At 38.0% G+C, this 21,763-nt stretch overlaps 1 protein-coding gene across 1 annotated transcript in view; it reads left to right on the top strand.

Moving 5' to 3' along the window:
- CUNH6orf118 (chromosome unknown C6orf118 homolog) overlaps positions 1–14,401 on the top strand; it is a 29,485-nt gene extending 15,084 nt beyond the window's left edge. The window contains exons 7-9 of the mRNA XM_037735833.1: positions 1,283–1,464; positions 12,732–12,787; positions 14,155–14,401. Of these exons, the coding sequence (XP_037591761.1) occupies positions 1,283–1,464; positions 12,732–12,787; positions 14,155–14,227 (311 nt within the window). The 3' untranslated portion in view covers positions 14,228–14,401. The remainder of the gene's footprint in view (positions 1–1,282; positions 1,465–12,731; positions 12,788–14,154) is intronic.
- The last annotated feature ends 7,362 nt before the right edge of the window (positions 14,402–21,763 follow it).

Below are 21,763 nucleotides of genomic sequence, written 5' to 3'. Positions count from 1 at the left end.
TTTCTCAAAAAAATTAAGTCTCACCACTCCAATCAGCATATAACTGTGCTGATTGATGACAAATTGGCCGTGGCGGTGGATCACTTGATGACACCATTTCCTTTCTGTCTTCTTTAAATGTTGATATTCTTTGGAGTCCAGCATCTCTTTGGAAGATTTGGCATTTTTTAAAATTCCAAATCTATTTTTTCTGCTAAAAATCCTTCTTCTATTTTGTTGTTGTTGTTGTTGTTTGAGATCTGTATATCCAAGTACCTACTAGACATGGTCTCTTGTGTATTTCATAGGTATCTCAACATGTCCGAGATTAAACTAATTGTCTCCTTCTCTAACTTGGCATCTCTCTGGCTATTTCAGTGATGGTATCTCCAAATACATAAATATGCGAGTCATAAAACATGTGCTAGGCAACTTTCATTGTCCTACGCCTCAACCTCTCCCTACACAGCTTGGAATAAGTGGCCAAGTTGGGATTGAAACAAGTTCTTTCTTACCTCCATGCTTCATTGAACTCATTGTTTTCTTTCTAGCTACAACTAAGCGAAAACCTATGGCTTATTTTTGACATTGCCTTCTTCTCTACATTGCCACATCTAGTTAATTACTAAGGTCTATTTTTTCTTTTTTATTTACTAAATAGTTTTTGGATTTTCTCACTTCTCTTCATGCGGGGACTGCTATCCTGATATGGTTTGGCTCTGTGTCCCCACCCAAATCTCATCTTTAATTGTAGCTCCCATAATTCTCAGGTGTTGTGGGAGGGACCCACTAGGAGATAATTGAATCCTGAGGGCTGTTTCCCCCATACTGTTCTGGTAGTACTGAAAAATCTCACAAGATCTGATGGTCTTATCAGGAGTTTCCGCCATTGCCACTTCTCTGTCAAAGTCATCCTTGAGCCTTCCTCATGCTGTCTCCAATGTCCTTGCTTTGTCATACCATTGCACCTTCTACTCTGCCACCATATCGTCACTTTCTTGTGGTTTCTTGTTGGTTTACACTGTTAATCACACACTCTGGAAAAGACTAATTCATCATTGTACCTTTCTGCCTAGTTCAGTGCATGTGTTCAACAAATACTTATTGATTAGCTGAATGAGTTAAAGGAGGAATACCCTCATTCTTAGGTCAGATTGTTTTTATTGACACGCTTCAAGTTTGAATTATATGACATTTTATGGTTATATATACCATAGTATAGATAATATTGTTAATAATACATAAATGCTATTAATAACTGAGATATTATGATAGTAATATTTTGTTTTAAAAATATTTCCAGAATCATCTAAGAAACATATAATTGATGAGAACCAACTTACTCTTATTGAGAAGGTTGAAAAGAAGAGGCGTGAAATACTAAATAAGTGGGATGAGATACAAGCTCTGGAAAAAGAAATTAAAACAACTTTGGTTCATACTGGAGTTTCAGATATCACTGAGAATCGGATTAAAAGCATAGAGGTATGCAACTTATTTATTTAAATATTTACATTGTTCTTTTGCTTGAAGATCTTGACAAACACTTGAAGTAATGTGATTTGGTAATAGGGTAATAAAATCATAACATTTGGCTCAAGTATACTTTTTATTTAAAAATGTAGCAAATAATCACAACAATTAAGAGATCTATCTAAAACAAGAAAAAAGGAACGTGATAAAAATTCTATAGATTTCTGTTAATAGCCAAAATCTGTTTTTCTTGGGTGACGTGGACATACAGTGTGGAATAATAGACATTGAAGACCCCAGAATGTGGGACTATGGAAGGAGGGTTGAGGGATGAAATGCTACCTGCTGGGTATACTGTGCACTATTCGGGTGGTGGTGCACTAAAGCCCACCATTGCACATATATCCATGTAATACAACTGCACTTGTACCCCTAAATCCATAAAAGCTAAAAAATTAAAGACATAATTTAAAGTTGTGTAGAATCTAACTCAATGTAACCTCTAGTTATAGAGTATATAAGAAATACATGATTTTATTTCCTTGTGGTTCTATAACTAACTATATTCCAGCACTACTTTTATTCTTTTTAGCAGAATTATACTGCATATAGAAAGGCATTAATGGTCCAAATTTTTTTATTAAAAATTCTTTCTCTTTTAAAATAATATGTTCAGATTTTTGGAGGGGGGCATGCTGTGTGCCAATAAAACTTTATTTACAGAAACAGGTGGCCGACTAGATTAGTTTGTTGACCCCTGTTTTAGAAGAAAATTATTTAAAGATAGAGGAAACCCTATGGTTTATTGTTACAGAAATGAAATATTACTGGAGAAAATAATTTTACTGTTCTAGCCTTATTTTAAAAGGGTAAGGTTTTACTTTTTTTTACTTTTTTGATTTTGTATTTTTGTCTATTTTAAGTTTCCGGGTACATGTACAGGATGTGCAGGTTTGTTATACAGGTAAATGTGTGCCATGGTTATTTGCTGCACCTGTCAACCCATCACCTAGTATTAAGTCCAGCATGCATTAGCTGTTTTTCCTGATGCTTTCCTTCCCTCTGCCTCCCTGACAGGCCCCAGTGTGTGTTGTTCCCCTCCCTGTGTCCATATGTTCTCATTGTCTAGCTCCCACTTATAAGTGAGAACATGTGATGTTTGTTTTTCTGTTCCTGCATTAGTTAGCTGAGGATAATGGCTTCCAGTTCCATCTGTGACCCCGCAAAGGACATGCTCTCATTCCTTTTTATGCCTGCATAGTATTCCATGGTGTATACGTACCACATTTTAAAAATCCAGTTTATCATTGATGGGAATTTGGGTTCATTCCATGTCTTTGCTATTGGGAATAGTGCTGCAATGAATATGTATGTATACATGTATATTTATAATAGCATGATTTATATTCCTTTCCGTTTATGCCCAGCAATGGGACTGCTGGGTCAAATGGTATTTTGAGTTCTAAATCTTTGAGGAATTGCCACACTGTTTTCCACAATGGTTGAACTAACTTACATTCCCACCAACAGTGTAAAAGCATTCCTATTTCTCCACAACTTTGCCAGCATCTGTTGTTTCTTGACTTTTTAATAATTGCCATTCTGACTGGTGTGAAATGGTATGCCATTGTGGTTTTGATTTGCATTTCTCTGATGATCTGTGATGCTGAGCTTTTTTTCATATAGTTGTTGGGCATATGTATGTCTTCTTTTGAGAAGTGTCTGTTCATGTCCTTTGCCCATTTTTTAATGGGGCTGTTTGTGTTTTTTTGTAAATTTGTTAAGTCCTTTATAGATTCTTAATATTAGACATTAGTCAGATATAGCTAGTGCTCGACTTATGACCACGATTGATTCCGACAGACCAGTTGTAACATGATTTGGTCATAAGTTGAGTAGGCTATATGTACAGTACTGTGAAATGATGTTATAAAAATTTTTAAGTCATATTTTGTCATAATTTTCTTTCATTATTGTTATATATCATAATTTTCTTTGTTCATTTTATGCCATTTGTATCATCTCAACACCATTTTGTTTCTTATTTTTACATTCGTCAGGTTTAAGTAAAACACTGCATTACCAGTACAACTGGTTTAATGTTTGCAAAACATACAAAAATACAAAATACGGGTGCATACAAAAATACAAAAGACAGGTGTAAAAAATACCATAGGAAACATTTTCCCAATTGCAAAACATATCAAAATATATAAACATGTACGAAACATTTTATTGGCCGCTGGTGCTTGGCTGCGGATTGTTGATGTCGTCATCTGAGGCAGCAGTTGGGGTTACCGGAGTTGGTTTCTTCATAACGTGGTGAGCTTTGTCTGAATTGTATGTTTCTTTTTTTCTTCATGAATTTCATGATACTTATTAAACACATTGTGCGCCATCCGTTCAATACTTGCAAATCGTTCGATGTTTGGGTCCATTGCTTTGAAATGTATAAGAAGTTTATTCAGTAAAGATAAACCGTCTGATAATCCCTTAGTGGTGAACTTTCTTTCTGGCTCCTCCTCTTCTTTCTCTGCTTCTCTTCTTTCTTCTTCCACCACTCTTTCTTCTTCCAGTTCGATTAGCTCTTCATTTGTAAGTTCTCCAGATTCTTTGTTTAGCAACTCTTCAACATCTTCCATTTCACACTCCAAAGAAAGATCTTTAGCGAGTTTTACTATTTTTACCTAAATCGTTTCAAGTTCACGTTCACTGTCAAATCTGTCAAAATCATTAACATAGCACTTAACACAATTTTTCCAGATGTCATTCATGCACTTTGTCATCACAGCCTTCCAGGTGGTAGCGATATTCTTGATACACATCAAAATGTTGTAGTGTTTCCAAAAATCTTGCAATGTTAGTTCTGAGTCAGCATCTATAGTGGATATTGCTTGAGCGAAGGTGGTTCGGAGACAGTTGGCCTTTAAGGTAGCAATCAAACCTTGGTCCATAGGCTGGATGAGTGGAGTCGTGTTTGGCGGAAGAAAAACAAATTTTACATCTGGACGGAGATCGCCTAGATGTGGTAGGTGTCCAGGCCCATTATCGAGTAGCAATAAAATCTTGAAAGGAATATCTTTCTCCAAACAATATTCTCAAACTTGAGGAATAAAACAGTTCATAAACCAGTCTTCAAACAATCCTTGTGTCATCCATGCTTTAAGTTGAGAACGGAAGTAGACGGGCAGTGTGTGCTTGTTAACATTCTTGAACGCACGCGGGTTGTCTGAGTGATAAATTAAGAGCGGCTTCAGCTTAAACCCTGCGATGTTCCCATCAAGCAGCAGAGTTAGCCTATCCTTAATTGCTTTAAATCCCAGCATACTTTTGGCCTCTTTGTGAATATAAGTGCGTGCTCGCATCCACTTCCAAAATAATCCAGTTTCATCAACATTGAAAATCTGTTCTGCTAGATATCCCTCATCTGTAATTAATTCATCCAGACTATCAACAAACTTATGTGCTCCTTCCTCATCCGCACTCGTTGCTTCTCCAGTCGCTCGAACACTATGCATTTGGAATCTTTTCTTGAATCTCTGGAACCAGCCAGTGCTTGTTACAAATTCTTGACTGTAATCTTCTCCAGCATGCTCCTTCAGAGTCTAAAATAGACTTCTCGCCTTCATCTGCACAGTAAAAAGACTTAATGGTGTCTGTTTTTGACTTTGATGTTCCATCCAAATATATAGCAATTTCTCCATTTCGTGGATGGGCCCGCTTCGTTGCTTTGTTATAACTGTTGATCGCATGGGTGCAGAACCTTTCACAGCTTCACGAATTCTTTCATCTTTCAAAATTGTCGACACAGTCGAGTGGGATAACTTCGTATCACATGTGATCACATTCACTTTCTTTCCTCCTTCGTACTGCTTAATTACCTTCATTTTCGTGCCGAGATCAATGGCCTTTCTTTCCTTCTTGGCAGGCTGAGGCGTAGGCAAAGACAATTTCCTCTTGGTAGACATCTTGGGAGGGGTTTGATGAAAAATATCCAAGACACAAAACACAAATTGCTGTACTGAGTCTGGGATAACAGTTGAAATGGTGCACGGGTAATTGGTAGTGCTGCCGGAAGCTGGTCCGCACTGTCGTACGCCCAGCTGGGTAACGTTTGCGCTGCCAGATGCGGAGCAGTCGTGGCTAGCGATTGTGGTCATAAAGCCGAATGGTCGTAAGTTGCATAAGTCGTAAGTCGATCAATACCTGTAGATAGATTGCAAAAATTTTCTCCCATTCTGTGGGTGGTCTGTTAGTTTCTTTTGTGACGATAGTTTCTTTTGCTATGCAGAAGCTGTTTAGTTTAATTAGATCCCATTGCTTTTGTTGCAATTGCTTTTGATGTTTTCATTATGAAATCTTTGCCCATGCCTATAGCCTGAAAGTTATTGCCTAGATTTTCTTCTAGGGTCTTATAGTTTTGTGTTTTACATTTAAGTATTTAACCTATCTTGAGTTAATTTTTGTATAAGGTGTAAGGGAGGGGTCCAGTTTCAATTTTCTGCATATGGATAGCTAGTTCTCCCAGCACCAGATTCCCTATTAAATGGGGAATCCTTTCCCCATTACTTGTTTTTGTCAGGTTTGTCAAATATCAGGTGGTTGCAGGTGTACAGTCTTATTTCTGAGTTCTCTATTCTGTTCCATTTGTCTATATGTCTGTTTTTGTACCAGTTCCATGCTGTTTAGGTTACTGTAGGCTTGTATTGTTTTGGTTACTGTAGTTTGAAGTCAGGCAGCATGATGCCTCCAGCTTTCTTCTTTTTGCTTAGGATTGTGTTGGCTACAGGGGATTTTTTTTTTTCCCATATAAAATTTAAAATAGTTTTTTTTTTCTAATTATGTGAAGAATGTTAATGGTAGTTTATTGGGAATAGCATTAAACATATAAACTACTTTGGGAAACATTGCCATTTTCATGATATTGATTCTTCCTATGCATGTGCATGGAATGTTTTTCCATTTGTTTGTGTCCTCTCTGATTTCCTTGAGTAGTGGTTTGTAGTTCCCCTTGAAGAAGTCCTTCACTTCTCTTGTTGGCTGTATTCCTAGATATTTTGTTCTCTTTGTGGCAATTGTGAATGGGGGTTCATTCATGATTTGGCTCCCTATTGTGTGTCATTGGTGTACAGAGCTGCTTAGAATTTTTGCACATTGATTTTGTATTCCGAGACTTTGCTGAAGTTGCTTATCAGCTTAAGAAGCTTTGGGGCTGAGATGATGGGGTTTTCTAGATATAGGATCATGTAATCTGCAAACAGAGATGATTTGACTTTCTCTCTTCCTATTTAAATACGCTTTATTTCTTTATCTTGCCTGATTGCCTTGACCAGAACATCCAATGGTATGTTAAATAGGAGTGGTGAAAGAGGGTATCCTTCTCTTGTGCATGCTGGTTTTGGTATCAGGATGATGTGGGCTTCATTAAATGAGTTAAGGAGTCCCTCCTTTTTGTTTGGAATGGTTTTAGAAGAAATTGTGCCAGTTCCTCTTTGTACCTCTGGTAAAATTTAGCTGTAAATCCACTTGGTCCTGGGGTGTTTTTTTTAATTGGTAGACTATTTATTACTGCTTTAATTTCAGAACTCATTATTGGTCTATTCAGGGATTCAAAATCTTCCTGGTTCAGTCTTGGGAGGGCGTGTGTGTCCAGAAATTTATCCATTTGTTCTAGATTTTCTAGTTTATTTGCATAGAGGTGTTTTACCATTCTCTGATGGTTGTTTGCATTTCTGTAGGGCCAGTGGTGATATTCCATTTATCATTTTTTATTTTGTCTATTTGATTATTTTCTCTTTTCTTCTTCATTAATCTATCTAGCAGTCTATTTATTTTATTAATTTTTTCAAAAATCCAGCTCCTGGATTCGTTGATTTTTTTGAGGGTTTTTTTGTGTCTCTATTTCCTTCCCTTCTGCCCTGATCTTGGTTATTTCTTTTCTTTTGCCTGCTTTGGGGTTTGTTTGAACTTGGTTTTTTAGTTGTGATATTATGATGTTGACTTGAGATCTTTCTAACTTTCTGATGTGGGCACTTAGTGCTATACATTTCCCTCTTAACACTGCTTTAGCTGCATCCCAGAGATATTGGTCTCTTTGATGTCTCTTTGTTCTTATTAGTTGCAAATAATTTCTTGATTTCTGCCTTAATTTTTTTATTTACTCAAGAGTAATTCAGGAGCAGTTGTTCAATTTCCATGTAGTTGTGTGGTTTTGAGTGAGTTTCTTAATCTTGAGTTCTAATTTGATTGCATGTGGTCTAGGCTATTTCTTATGATTTCAGTTCTGTTAAATTTGCTGAGGAATGTTTTACTTCCAATTATGTGATTTATTTTAGAGTAAGTGCCATGTGACATTGAGTAGAATGCATATTCTGTTGTTTGAGGATGGAGAGTTCTGTAGATATCTATCAGGTCCACTTGATCCAGAGCTGATTTCAAGTCCTGAATATCTTTGTTAATTTTCTGTCTCAATGATCTGTTTTATATTGACAGCAGGGTGTTAAAGTCTCACACTGTTATTAGAGACTTTGTAGGTCTCTAAGAACCTGTTTTATGAATCTGGGTGCTCCTATATTGAGTGCAAGTATCTTTAGGATAGTTAGCTCTTCTTGTTGAATTGAACCCTTGACCATTATGTAATGCCCTTCTTTTTATTTTTTGATCTTTGTTGGTTTAAAATCTGTTTTTCAGAAAAGAAGATTGCAACCCCTGATTTTTTTCTGCTTTCCATTTTCTTGGTAAATTATTCTCCACCCCTTTATTTTGAGCTGATGTGTGTCTTTGTATATAAGGTGGGTCCCTTGTATACAGCACACTGATGAGTCTTGACTCTTCATCCAGCTTGTCATTCTGTGTCTTTTGATTGGGGCATTTAGCCCATTTACATTTAAGGTTAATATTATTATGTGCGAATTTAATCCTGTCATTTTGGTGCTAGCTGGTTATTTTGCAGACTTGCTAATGTAGTTTCTTTATAGTGCTATTGGTCTGTGTACTTTAGTGTGCTTTTGTAGTGGCTGGTAATTGATTTCTTTTCCATATTTAGTGCTTCCTTCAGGAGCTCTTGTAAGGCAGGCCTGGTGGTGACAAATTCCCTCATTATTTTCTTGTCTAAAAAGGATTTTATTTCTCCTCTGCTTATGAAGCTTAGTTTGGTTGGATATGAAAATCTGGGTTGCAGATTATTTTCCTTAAGAATGTTAAGTGTTGACCCCCAGTCTCTCTGGCTTGTAAGGTTTCCACTGAGAGGTATGCTGTTAGTCTGATGGGTTTCCCTTGTAGGTTACCTGGCTTTTCTCTCTGGCTGCCCTTAACATTTTTTCCCTTCATTTTGACCTTTGAGAATCTGATGATTATGTGTATTGGGATCTTCTCATGGAGTATTTTACTGGGGTTCACTGGATTTCCTGTATCTGAATGTTTGGTCAGCCTTGCTAGGTTGGGGAATTCTCCTGGATGAAATACTGAAGTGTGTTTTCAAACTTGCTTCCATTCTCCTTGTCTCTTTCAAGTATGCCACTTAGCAGTAGATTCAGTATCTTTTTTTAAATTTATTTATTTAACTTTAGGTGCATACTATATCTGGCATTTCTCCCCATTTTATCCCTCCCCACTCTCTGCTGTCTCTCCCCTACCCCCGACAACTGCCCCAGTGTGTGATGCTCCTTTCTCTGAGTCCACGTGTTCTCATTGTTCAGCACCAACCTATGAGTGAGAACATGTGGTGTTTGATTTTCTGCCTGAGAATGATGGTTTCAACATTCATCCAAGTCCCTACAAAGGACATGAACTCATCATTTTTTAATGGCTGTGTTGTATTCCATATTTATTTATTCCATATTATATGTACCATATTTTCTTTGTGCAGTCTATCAATGATGGGCATTTGGGTTGGTTCCAGGTCTTTGCTGTTGTACACAGGGCTGAAATGAACATATGTGTGCATGTGTCTTTATAGTAGAATGATTTGTAGTTCTTTGGATATATACCCAGTAATGAGATTGCTGGGTCAAATGGAATTTCTATATCTAGGTCCTTGAGAAATTGCCACACTGTCTTCCACAGTGGTTGAGCTAATTAGATTCAGTATTTTTATATAATCCCATAGTTCTCAGAAGTTTTGTTTATTCCTTTCATTCTTTTTTCTCTGAGATTATTTCTTCCACTTGGTCTATTTGGCTATTGATACTGGCGGTTGCATTATGAAGATCTTGACTTGTGTTTTTCAACTCCATCAGGTCATTTATGTTCCTGTCTAAACTGGTTATTCTGGCTAATAGCTCCTGTAATGTTTTATCATTCTTTGCTTCTTTGCATTGGATTAGAACATACTCCTTTAGCTCAGTGAATTTTGTTATTACCCACCTTCTGAAGTCTACATCTGTCAGTTCATCCATCTCAGCCTCAGCCTCAGCCTCAGCCCAAGTCTTTGTCCTTGTTGAGAGGAGTTGAGATCATTTTGAGGAGAAGAGGAATTCTGGCTTTTTGAGTTTTAAGGATTTTTGCATTGATTCTTTCTCATCTTCATGCACTTATATATCTTTGATCTTTGAGGCTGATGACCTTTGGATGGGGTTTTGTTGAGGTCTTATTTATTGATGTTATTGTTGCTGTTGCTTTCTGTTTGTTTGCTTTTTTAACAAGCCTCTCTTTCATAGGGCTGCTGAAGTTTGCTGGGGGTCCACTTCAGACCCTATTCACCTGGGTCCCTCCAGCACCTGGAGGTGTCACCAATGGAGTCTGCAAAACAGCAAAGATTGCTACCTGTTCCTTCCTCTAGGAGCTTTGTCCCATAGGGGCACCAGCCTAATTACAACAGGAATGCACTTGTATAAGGTGTCTAGCGATCCCTGTTGGAAAGTATCAGCCAGTTAGGAGGCATGTGATTAGGGATCTGCTTAAGAGAGCACTCTAGCTGCCCCTTGGTGGAGCAGGTGCACTATGCCAGGGGGAATCCCCCTTATCCAGACTGACTGGCCTCTTCAGAGCCAGCAGACAGGAAAGACTAAGTCTGCTGAACCAGAGACCACAGCAATCCCTCACCCCAGGGGCTCCATCCCAGGGAGATCAGAGTTCTGTTCATAAACACCTGGCTGGAGTTGCTGAAATTTCCACAGGGAGGTCCCACTTGGTGAGGAGGAACAGATCCAGATTCCAAATAAAGAAGCAGTCTGGCCACAGTCTGCCAAAGCCACTGTGCTGTGCTGTGCTGTGGGGAATTCCTCCCTGTCCAAACTGCCCAGTCTGACACTGGCCAGGGAAAACAGCAGACTGGAGATGGAGTGATGCCTGCCCCCCTTCCCCACAGGAACTTTGTTGTCTGAGGCAGCAGACAGCCACAGTGATAGTGGCTGCCCCTCCCTGTAGGGAACTTGGCAACCTGAGTGGTTCTGTTCTTGGAACCCAAGACCCTGGTGATGTGGACTCATGAGGAGATCTTCTCATCTGCAGGTTGCACATACCTGTGGACAAAGCATGGTTTCCTGGACAGGATAGCACAATCACTCACCACCTTCCTTGGCTGGGAGTGGAAATTCCCCTTCCCCCTTGCAGCTCCCAGGTGTGCCACCTCTTCACCCTGCTTTTTCTTGCTATCTGTGAGTCGTGCCAAACACCTAGTCAGTCCCAATGAGAGAAACTGGACACCTCAGCTGTGTAGGTGTCACTTACCATTTTCATTCTTCTCAGTGGGAGCTGCTGACAGCAGCTGCTTCTAGTCAGCCATCTTGGCCCATTCCTGAAGACTTTCTTCTGTTTTTTTTTTTTTGTTTTTTTGTTTAGGATTTGTTCTCTTTTTTTTCTTAATAAATAAATAAATAAATAAATGCTCTCAGAACAACCATCAATTTATAATTGTATTTTTAAAAAATAATGAGCTCTGACTTTAAATATTAAAGCATGATATAATGTCAAAATCATGTAAACTTTTCTTTCATAATTAAAACCTTGTTAGATAAATCTAAGGAATAGAAAGCTCCCTATGAAGATTCCATGTCACTAATTTATATTAATTTACTTCTTATATATATTTGGCTTCTTAATTCAAATACTGGAAAATACAACAGAATTGCCATTGTTATTCTGTTATGTAATTGGTATCTGGTTCTAGATTTGAAATAGGCAATTTTCAACCAGGAATAAAAAAAGAACACAGAGAGATAAATGTTTTGAGGATTCACAATGCATCAGACACTTTTATGAACATTAAAAAAAATACAATTTCATTTAATTTGCAGCAACCCTAACAGACAGATGGTAGTATTAATGGTTTTTTTGAAGTATGGAAATGGGGTGCAAATATGTTAAGCAACTTGATTGAGGTCACAGTTAACAAGCAGTAGACTTAATATTGAAACTCAGCCTTGGTTCTTATTAATACCCCATTAAGCCTAACTGTTACAATTGCTAATCCTTCTCAACACATCTAATATCTGAAAGAGCAAGTCTTTATACCCTCTGCCCATCATTATTTTGTTCAGAATTATCTTGAATATTCTCATTAACAATATTGGCTAATTTTTGAGGTTTTGATAATAATACTTTTGGTATTTTGATTGTGCTTACAATGAATTCATAAATGCATTTGGGAGGAAGTGACAGCTTTACAATATTAATACTCCTATCTGGGATTATTTTGTGCTTATTTAATTTATTTTTATACCTTGGTGCAAAATAATTATGTTTGTTCTTAAGAGTTTCTGGGATGTATTACTATTATAACTAGTAATTTTAAAAATTCCCATTACAGTTTGCACTCACTTATTGCTGATATACATGTGATTTATTGATATTTGTATGTTTATATTTTTCCAATCACCTTAACAAGTTCTATCATTAGTTTTGAAAAGTAATTAACTCCTCTGGAATTTCCTCTTCTAAAATTTTCTGCTATTTTGAAACATTAATTTCCACCTCTTCTGTTTTTTTATCCAGAGGACCAGGATGTTTCCTTCTCATTAACTGTCCTTCGTTTTATGCTTTGTTTCTTCATCTGTTTTCAAGTAGCATGCTATTGAGTATTCTTGAAATTGTAGCATTATTCACATAATCTTGTTATATAGAGAAAAATAGTTAACAAGTATTTTTAACCAAGTCTATTGCTTTTCAAACCACTTCTTCTCCAGCAAGAAGTTATAAAATTTGAAACAGAAAATACGATTTTAAAGAAGAAAATAAAAGTAAGTTTTTTTGTGAATTGATGTTTATCAATAAAAATATTTCCTCTAGTACCTGCTTGTCCTATGTAATAAGCATGACCCAATGATGATAATTCTTTGCAGGTTATTGAAAGCAACATGAAGCAGACCATGGGAAGGATCAGTGAAGAGGGGCAGGAGTAAGTATTGACATCATGATAAAAGAACTAGAGTAGTATCATGCTGTTCTCAAGATCAGTTATTCAAAACTAGATTAGGCTAGACAAACCTTTGAATGGTTCACACTCAGGAATGCTTACATTAAGGACACATGTTGCATCCTTTTTCCGTGCTTTGGAATGCTCACTCTAAGATTTAGACCCCAGTCTGTACTCTTTAGTAATATAGAAATCAATTTATTAAATTTGGAGGTGAAGGTGAATTCTCATGGCCAGGAATCAGGAAAGTAGGGAGGCATGGCTTTATTTTCTCCAATTACATGGCTTTCAGTGATGATACATTTTGAAAAGCCCTATACATACGTTACTCTGAAAATTTTAGTTTAAGAGTAAGTGGCTGATTTATATCATTTGTTTATAACTAAACTTATAATATTGGTATAAACTTATTATTTATATTACAAGCTTATACTTCACACAGTTACTTTTCTCTGAGTTGGTACTATAGCTTGAATCTCAGAATTTGGTATTAAGAGCAATGAAAAACCATATGTTGATTTAAAGAGGGAAAGGCTTTTTTTTTTTTTTTTTTATCAGAGGGAAAGACTTTTAGGTGTAGGTGGCTTGGGCTCAATGACATCATTAAGGAACTAGGGCGCCTCACCTGTCTTCTCTGCTTTCCTTTGAGTGTGTCTGCTGCCTCCTTAGAGTCTCAATATGGCTGTCTTCAGGCATTAACCAGTCCACATTCCATGGATTAAGAAAGGGAAAGGTGAAGGACAGAAGGCAAAGAGCTTCTCAATTTGAGGCTTTCCAGTTTATTCAGGATGGACAATTCTCTCCAGGTGCTCCCACCACATCTCATTGGCCAGCACCATGGGTCAAGGCCACTCTAAGCTGTAAGAGAGGCCAGAGCATGGAGCACCCCACTCTCCAGCTTATGGGGCAGAAAAAGCCATGGGAGAAAGGGATTGGATAGAGTGTTGAGTGAGCCTTATAGGTGGATGGAGGTTTTGCGGTTTCTTATATCATGTAGGATGTTCTTAAAAAGAGGGAATAGAGTTACAAATACAAAACTGGGGAAGCACCTCCCACGGCCTTGGCAATGAGAGTGAATGGACCTAAAGTCTATCATTACGCTCATGGTACACCTACCTTCCCTGTCATACCATATGCTACAGGAGAATACATCTATTTATTTAGAGGATCTGTTACATTCAAGGCCAAAACTCCATACAAATATGTTTTAAAAAAGTAAATGATTACGAAATCTCATCTTGTCTGTTTTTGGGTAAATGTATCTAAAATAGATGTTTATTTTGAAATTTTCTTTCATGCTTAATATATATTTTTCTAACCTATGGTATTCATTTCTTTTGTATTTTAAGGGGCCTTTGGAAATTTATCAAGGAATTTGTAAAATTAGAAGAAATAGAAGATACCTCTCAAGCGACTGAATAAATAGCCAATGAAAATTCTTAACTTCCATGTATTTAGCATGGTTGTTTGCAGATATATATATATATATACATTCATAAAGATACATTTCATTTCTTCAGCTTTAATCTCTAGTAAAATTAATGTTGTGTATGTATCCTGCTCAGAATACTGAAATAAGCACATGTATACATATGATTAGTTTCTACTGTTGCATATATATTTATAGCAATACTAGTTCTTAACATATGTTTTACTTTCATTTAATAATGTTCCACTGTGGAAAATATTTTTGATTATTTGCTAATAAAGATTTCAGCATGGCTTGAACACAGCTTAAATTTGTTTATTTGTCAACACGAGTTTATATTCTATGCATTTAATAAAATTTGATATTTAATTAATTTTAATTTCATTTAATAGTCTTTACTGATCGGAAATGATACAGTGCCCCACAAACATTATGCTAGCATTGCACTTCGTACTGCACGTATCTCAGCTGATTGTGATCCTGATGACGACGTTCTGGCTTGGGATTTTTATTTATCCCCACTTTGCCTCTGATCTAATCTAAACATTGCCTATATAGGGTGTTTTATTTTTTTTGAGACAGTCTCACTCTGTCTCCCAGGCTGGAGTGCAGTGGCACAATCTTGGCTCATTGCAACCTCTGCCTCCTGGGTTCAAGTGATTCTCCTGCCTCAGCCTCCTGAGTAGCTGAGATCACTGGTGCGTGAAACCGTACCTGGCTAATTTTTGTATTTTTAGTAGAGACAGGTTTCACCATGTTGGCCAGTCTGGTCTCAAACTCCTGAACTCAAGTGATCCTCCCACCTCAGCCTCCCAAAGTGCTGGGATTACAGGGGTGAGCCATCATGCCTGGCCTATAGGGTGATTTTGAAGATCAAATGTAAGTGGTAAAGTACATATATGAGAGATTGGATCCTAATTTGGAGTAGTAGAGTTAGAGGTGAGAGAGACAGAGAAAGAGACAGAGACAGAGACAGAGACAGAGAGAGAGAGAGAGAGATTGTCTTTCTACAGATCAGGAGGTCACTGTCAGGGAGGTGTGCTCCTCAGATTCTCTTTAAGGTCCATCAGTTATTCCTGAAGCATGACTCACTCTGCTTTTAGATATAAAATTTTGGCAGCTACTTAAAATGTTTCCCATACATAGAAATCAACTGGACTTTATTAGCATACATTGAGTTCTCTGTGTTCCAGTTGCTTTCTATTCGTTATTCATGTCCACTGGGTACCATCTCTCTCATTATAAAGGGGAGAAAACCGAAATATGAAGTGCTGAATTGATTTGCTTCAACTGCTTCATAAACGATGGAGCCATGGTGAGGGTCATGGGGCTGGAAATTTATTTTTGTTGATTGGCTATTATTCTGGCTAAAGTCACAAAAGCACAGTTTTCCAAGAGATCCGAAGAACGTTATAGAAAAGCTTTGTTAAGATCAAAGGCTTGGGGTAGGTGCTTTGATGTGTGCATTCTTGAAACTCATAAATGTTCACACTGAAAACAGATGAGTAATCCTACCATTCATTCATTTATTTATATACATTCATTATATCAACATTCAAGTATATTTCAGTTGCCAGTAGTTGGGAGCATAAAAATTAGGAAGACATGGTTCCAATCCTTGGGGAGCTTAAAGTCTGTTGTACAGACCTGTGAGAATAACAAAAGCAAAAAAGGAAGTGATAAAGCAAAACGCATGAAGAATGCAGAGAGGCAATCTCTTACCTACTGCTGGAAGAAATGAGAATTGATAAGGATATTTTGGAAAGTAATTTGACAACCAGCTGTGTGGATCCCTGAGTCTGTGCGTGTGTTCCCAATATAGCCCAGCCCTTCTGGCCCTTAAGCAGGATGATGTAGCTTGTTTGGGTCAATATAGGTTCATTGTGATAATGCATTACAAGAAAGAGGGTGAGCTTATACAGACAGATCAGCTTATTTGTAAAAGGAAGTAAAAAAACACAGAAAGCCAGAAATTTGGATCTCTCGGTGTGAAAAATACTACTTTTAGCCCACAGATTTAAGGGTTGAGATTTTTAAACACCCGTGATCTGATTAAATGTCTGAAAGAATAGATTACAGGTGGGGCCTTTCCACCAGAGCTCTGCAGCCTAGGGAGGGGGTCTTGGACCTAAGAGTGAGAGATGAGAAATGGGAATGGAAAGCAAAGAAAGGGATCTGAGAGCTTTGCTAAGTGAGCTGTGGACACATGGAACTGACTGTGAGCAAACGGACTGGAAGCCTACTGAGTTTTTGACGGAGTTCTACTGCCAAGGAAATCAAGGTAAGAAAAGCCCATTACTGTCCTCAACCTAAAACAATCCTTCGTCCCCGACCTTCCATGAGGATGAGGAGGAAGGAAGTTGAGGAATCTGTATGTCTCCTGCGGGGAGTGAGGTGTGTTCCCCAAGGCCCATTTCACTTTCGGACGTATTCCAGGTGGAGACAGGAGAAGCCCAGCCCAGAGACTCGGACAATGGAGAGGGTGCTGCGTCCAGAGTCACATCAGGGCTTAACCAAGGAGCACTGACTGCTTGTTGGTAGAGAACCCAACAGTGTTTCTCTGCAGGGCTTTAGAAATTTTACAGACCAAGAACTACTTTGTTGTGGTGATGGGGATGGTGGTGGTAGAGACAGAGGTTATGGTGATGGTGGTGGTATGTGTTTCTAGGTGTGGTGTGTGTTTCTGTGTGTGGTGTGTGTGTGTCTTATGGTGCTGGTGGAGATTACAAGTAGAGAGAGCAGGAGTTGAAAGTAGAGATATCAGGTGGAGGAGAGAAGGAGTTAGTGGTACTGATTGTAAGTGGAGAGGAGCAGAAGTGAAAGGTAAAGATAGAAGCTGGAAGGGGTCCAGGCCGAGGTGGCTCACGCCTCTAATTCCAGCACTTTGGGAGGCCAAGGGGGGCAGATCACTTGAGGTAAGGAGTTTGAGACCAGCCTGGCCAATATGGTGAAACCCTGTCTCTACTAAAAATACAAAAATTAGCAGGGCATGGTGGCAGGTGCCTGTAATCACAGCTACTCAGGAGGCTGGGGCAGGAGAATTGCTTGAACCCAAGAGGCAGAGGTTGCAGTGAGCCAAGATTGTACCATTACACTTCAGCCTGGGTGACAGAGTGAAACTCTGTCTCAAAAAAAAAAAAAAAAAAAAAAAGAAAGAAGAAGCTGGAAGGCAGAAGTTGGATGAGATAGAGAAAGTAGTTGGGGGAGTAGGAGTTGAAAGTGGAGAAGGAGTGGAAGGCAGAGAGAGAGCAGGACTCACTGCTGGCTCGGATCTGAAGCGTGAGAGCATAAAATCAAGGGTGCCTTGGGGCTTTGTGTCTGAGCACTGAACTGGAGCTGACGTTGGGAAGTGCTGATTTTAGGAGATGGTGGAGATCATGGGTGGGAGGGAATCATGAGCATTTAGTTAATTTGTAAAGATCCTTATTGTTGCTTTAAAATTAAGTTGTATTTCACCATTTTAATTCAATATCTTATTACCAATACTGATTGTCTTAAAATATTGTCTTAAAATATGAAGCCATGCCCAATTAATTCAAATCACACTTTAAATGTACTCTACCAGGGAAATAATCCATAATTCACTTAAAAATAACATACTAGTGATGTTAATACTAGCAATTTAGTGTTGATCTCTTTGAAGTTCATACTTTAAAATAATGTTCTGTTTTATGTATGCCATGAGACTCAGCATCTAATGCCATTTATATTCTCATAAAAGGATCAGTTTATTAAAACTACAGGTGAACTTCTCTCAAACTATTAAAAGTGTTTCAGTGTCATAGAAATGGAAATACTATGTTCAATTTATTTAAATTTTTCTTCAAAACTGAACATCTTAAAATATGTTAGCTATTTTTTTCTTTCTTCATTGAATTTTCAGGCATATAGCAGATACTGTACTAAATCACTGTTTTTAATTGACTGCCCATACGTGTCATGCCCATTTGTTTTATGGGTTTTTCATTTTAATTCTATGCAGCTTGGGAGATTTACATTGTGTAGAATTCAGCAAATACAAATAATTAAATTAGATGTGGAATAAGAGCAATTTAGACAATTGGATTGAAGTTTCCTAAGCAATCATAAATCTGCTTACCTGTGAGTATTATATCAGATGCGCAGTATTAGTTGCTATTGTATTTCTTTAATCAAAACAGCAAGAAAGAAGAAATTTGTTCTGTTTGTGATTTTAAAAGAAAGCTACATTTTTTTTCCTAACGTTCATGCTTCATGCCTGCTCGATGGTGCTATGATGTATTTATGGATATGAGAATTTTCACTCTAATAGAGCAGGATAGTTGCCCGGCTTAGCTGGCTGGGGTACAACCAACGATGTCTGTGATTCTGGCCAGCCAGCTGGTGAGTGGGTGTCAGCATTCATCAGGAGGAACAGGAGAGTAACATGTTCCTAGGTCTCAGAACTATTGAACCTATTGAAAGCATCTGACTGACCCTTATGTCAGAAGAATCATGTCCTCATTTTACAGAGGAGAACATTTTGGCACATCCACGGGTGGCTGAAGGCCCAGGAATCAGAGGTAGCCCAGCAAGGTGGACCCAGGTCCTTACTACAACTGGACACAAATCACATGTGTTCCCTGTGAGGGTCATGGGTAAAGGGGTTCATGGACAAAATATGTCAGTGGAGGCCAGTGATGCGAAAGAGAGGTCTTTTCACCTCTCCTTCACTGTAGGGACACCTCCATGGCCCCACGTCAACTGTGCAGCCTCGATCTCCCACACTGACCTTGATTCTTACTTTGTGGAAGGCAAGTACTGAGGCCATCTGAGAGGAGTTTTCTTTCTTATGTGCCTTCTCTTCCACTCTCAATAATCCGTCCCCATATTCACATGGGCCTCCTGCCTTCCACTTTCCACGTAACATGATCATAATCTCGCAGTGCCATCCTCACCGCTCTAAAGACACTGACAAGGTGTTGTTATTATTCCAATTCCACACTAGGAAACCGAGGCCCAGGGAGGTGAAGAACTTGCCTCAGGTCGTGGAACTTGGAGAGGCTGAGCCAGGCACTCTAGTTACACTCAGCTGCTCTTAAGGACATCCTGTGTGGCCTCTGGAGCCCTGAGCCTCCTATCAAGGCAGATCTCTTCCCTCCATTGTTTACACTGAGGTTTGCTCTTGAGGTTGTATATTCTGTGGGTTTGAACAAATGTGTAATGTCATGCATCTATCACATTCGCATCAAACGAGAGTTTCACTGCCCTAGAAATCCTCTTTGCTGCACCTACTCACCCCTTCCTTTCTGGCAACCCCCAATAACTATTGTTCTTTTTACTGTTTCACCTCTTTGAGAATGTCATAGTTGGAATCATACAACATGTGGCCTTTTCAGATTGTTTTTTTTTTCACTTAATAATATGCCCTTACTTTTCCTCCATGTCTTTTTATAGCATAATAGCTCATTTCTTTTTACCACTGAATACTATTTCATTGTGGCGATTCATTCTGGATTGCCACAGTTAATTTTTCCATCCATCCACATACTGAAGGACATCTTGGTTGCTTCCAAGATTTGACAATAATGAATGAAGTTGATGTAAACATTTTATGCAGGTTTTTGTGAGAACACAGGCTTTTAATTCCTTTGGGTAAATGACAAGAACTATGATTGCTGGATCATATGGTAGGAGTGTGTTTGTAAGAAAATGCCAGTCTTCCAAAGTGGCCGTGCCATTTCTCATTACTATTACCAGTGAATGAGTATTCCTGTTGCCTCATTTCCTTATCAGCATTTGATGTTGTCTGTTTTTTTGTTTACTTGTTTTTGTTGTTTTGTTTTCTTATTTTTTACATTTTGGTCATTGAAATACATATTTAGTGGTATTTCATTGTTCTTTTAATTTGTAATTTTGTAAGAACATATAATGTTGAGTATCATTTCATATGCTTATTTGCCATCTGTGTCTTCTTTGGCGAGACATCTGTTCAGATAATTGACCATTTTAAAATTGGGTTGTTCATTTCCTTATTGTTAAATTTTAAGAGTTCTTTGTATAATTTGCATTACAGTCATTTATCAGATATATCTTTTGCCAATATTTTCTCTCAGTCTGTGGCTTAGCTCCTCATTCTCTTAATAGTTCTTCACTTGTAACATAAAATTAAGCCATTTGAAAATCTTTGAAAATGGATTGAGCAAATAACACAATTTCCATCTATTTCCCCACTGCTGTAGTTTAGAAATAAGGAAGTTGTGTTCTCCTGGATGGAGAAAGGTAAAACTTCAGAATATATACATTATTTTCTGAGAGCATATAGTTTGAGACTGTAAAAGTAATACCAACTCCTCTGAGACATTTTGGAAAATACTCAACAATGAAAAAGTGTTGGAAAAATGTCCATAATTCTGCATACCCAAAAGATGTCTGTATTCATATTTTGACATGTTTACTTATTTCTGCCAGGTTTTTTTTCTTTCTAGTATGTTAGTACACTATTTTACAAAAATAAGATATCTGGCCTTACTGTTTAATATGTTCCCATGTCAACTTTTCTCAATAAGAAGAAATTGCTTAGACTCTTGGATATTCCTTTCATCAGAATGAAAATACAGCTATTTATACCATTATACATGTATTTATTCTAGAATATATGCATACATTATATATATATATATATATATATATATATGGCATATGTTATATATGTGTGTGTGTTTACAGAAAAACGTGTTTGAGCAGACCACATTTTAAACTTCTTTTTCAATTCTATACATTTGTGGATTCTAAATCAAAGCCCTAATTTTACAGATTAAGATCAGAAAAGCAATCAGATTAAAGGATTTGTCCAAGGTTCCACAACAAGTCAAGGGAATAATTAGAAATGAAAATTAAGATCTAACATTTCAGATCATTTGTTTAGCACATTTCCTATCTCTAAGAAGAAGTAGCATCAAATATTAACTCATTTTCCTCCCTCCCTCCCTTCCTTTTTTTCCTTTTTTCTTCCTTCCTTCTTTCCTTCCTTCCTTCTTTCCTTTCTTCCTTTTTTTCCTCCTCCCCTTCCTTCCTCCTTCTCTCCCTCTGTCTTTCCCTTCCTCCCTTCCTTCCTTTTCTCCTTCTCCTTCTCCAGATGGCGTCTCACTCCATTGCGCAGGCTAGAGTACATCGACACCATCATATCTCACTGCAGCCTCAAATTCCTGTGCTCAGGATTCTCTCCCCTCAATAAGTCCTCCTCTTTCAGAGCATCTACTAGAATGTGTGCATAGATACAGGGAAACCTTGACCCAAATCCTGTAGGTCTCTCTCCTGTCACTGTGTTGTGGGAAACAGAATGAGAACAAAAATGGCCAGGCATGGTGGCTCACTCCTGTAATCCCAGCACTTTGGGAGGCTGAGGTGGCCAGATCACCTGTGATCAGGAGTGAGACCAGACTAGCCAATTGGTGAAACCCCTTCTCTACAAAAATTAGCCAGGTGTGGTGGCTCATGTCTGTAATCCCAGCTACTCGGGACACTGAGGCAGGAGAATTGCTTGAACTCAGGAGGTGGAGGTTGCAGTG

Source organism: Cebus imitator, unplaced genomic scaffold (assembly GCF_001604975.1).
Source record: "Cebus imitator isolate Cc_AM_T3 unplaced genomic scaffold, Cebus_imitator-1.0 Scaffold996, whole genome shotgun sequence".
NCBI classification, from domain to species: Eukaryota; Metazoa; Chordata; class Mammalia; order Primates; family Cebidae; genus Cebus; species Cebus imitator.
Note: the sequence above shows the minus strand (reverse complement) of the source record. Positions and strands in the feature narration are given on the sequence as shown.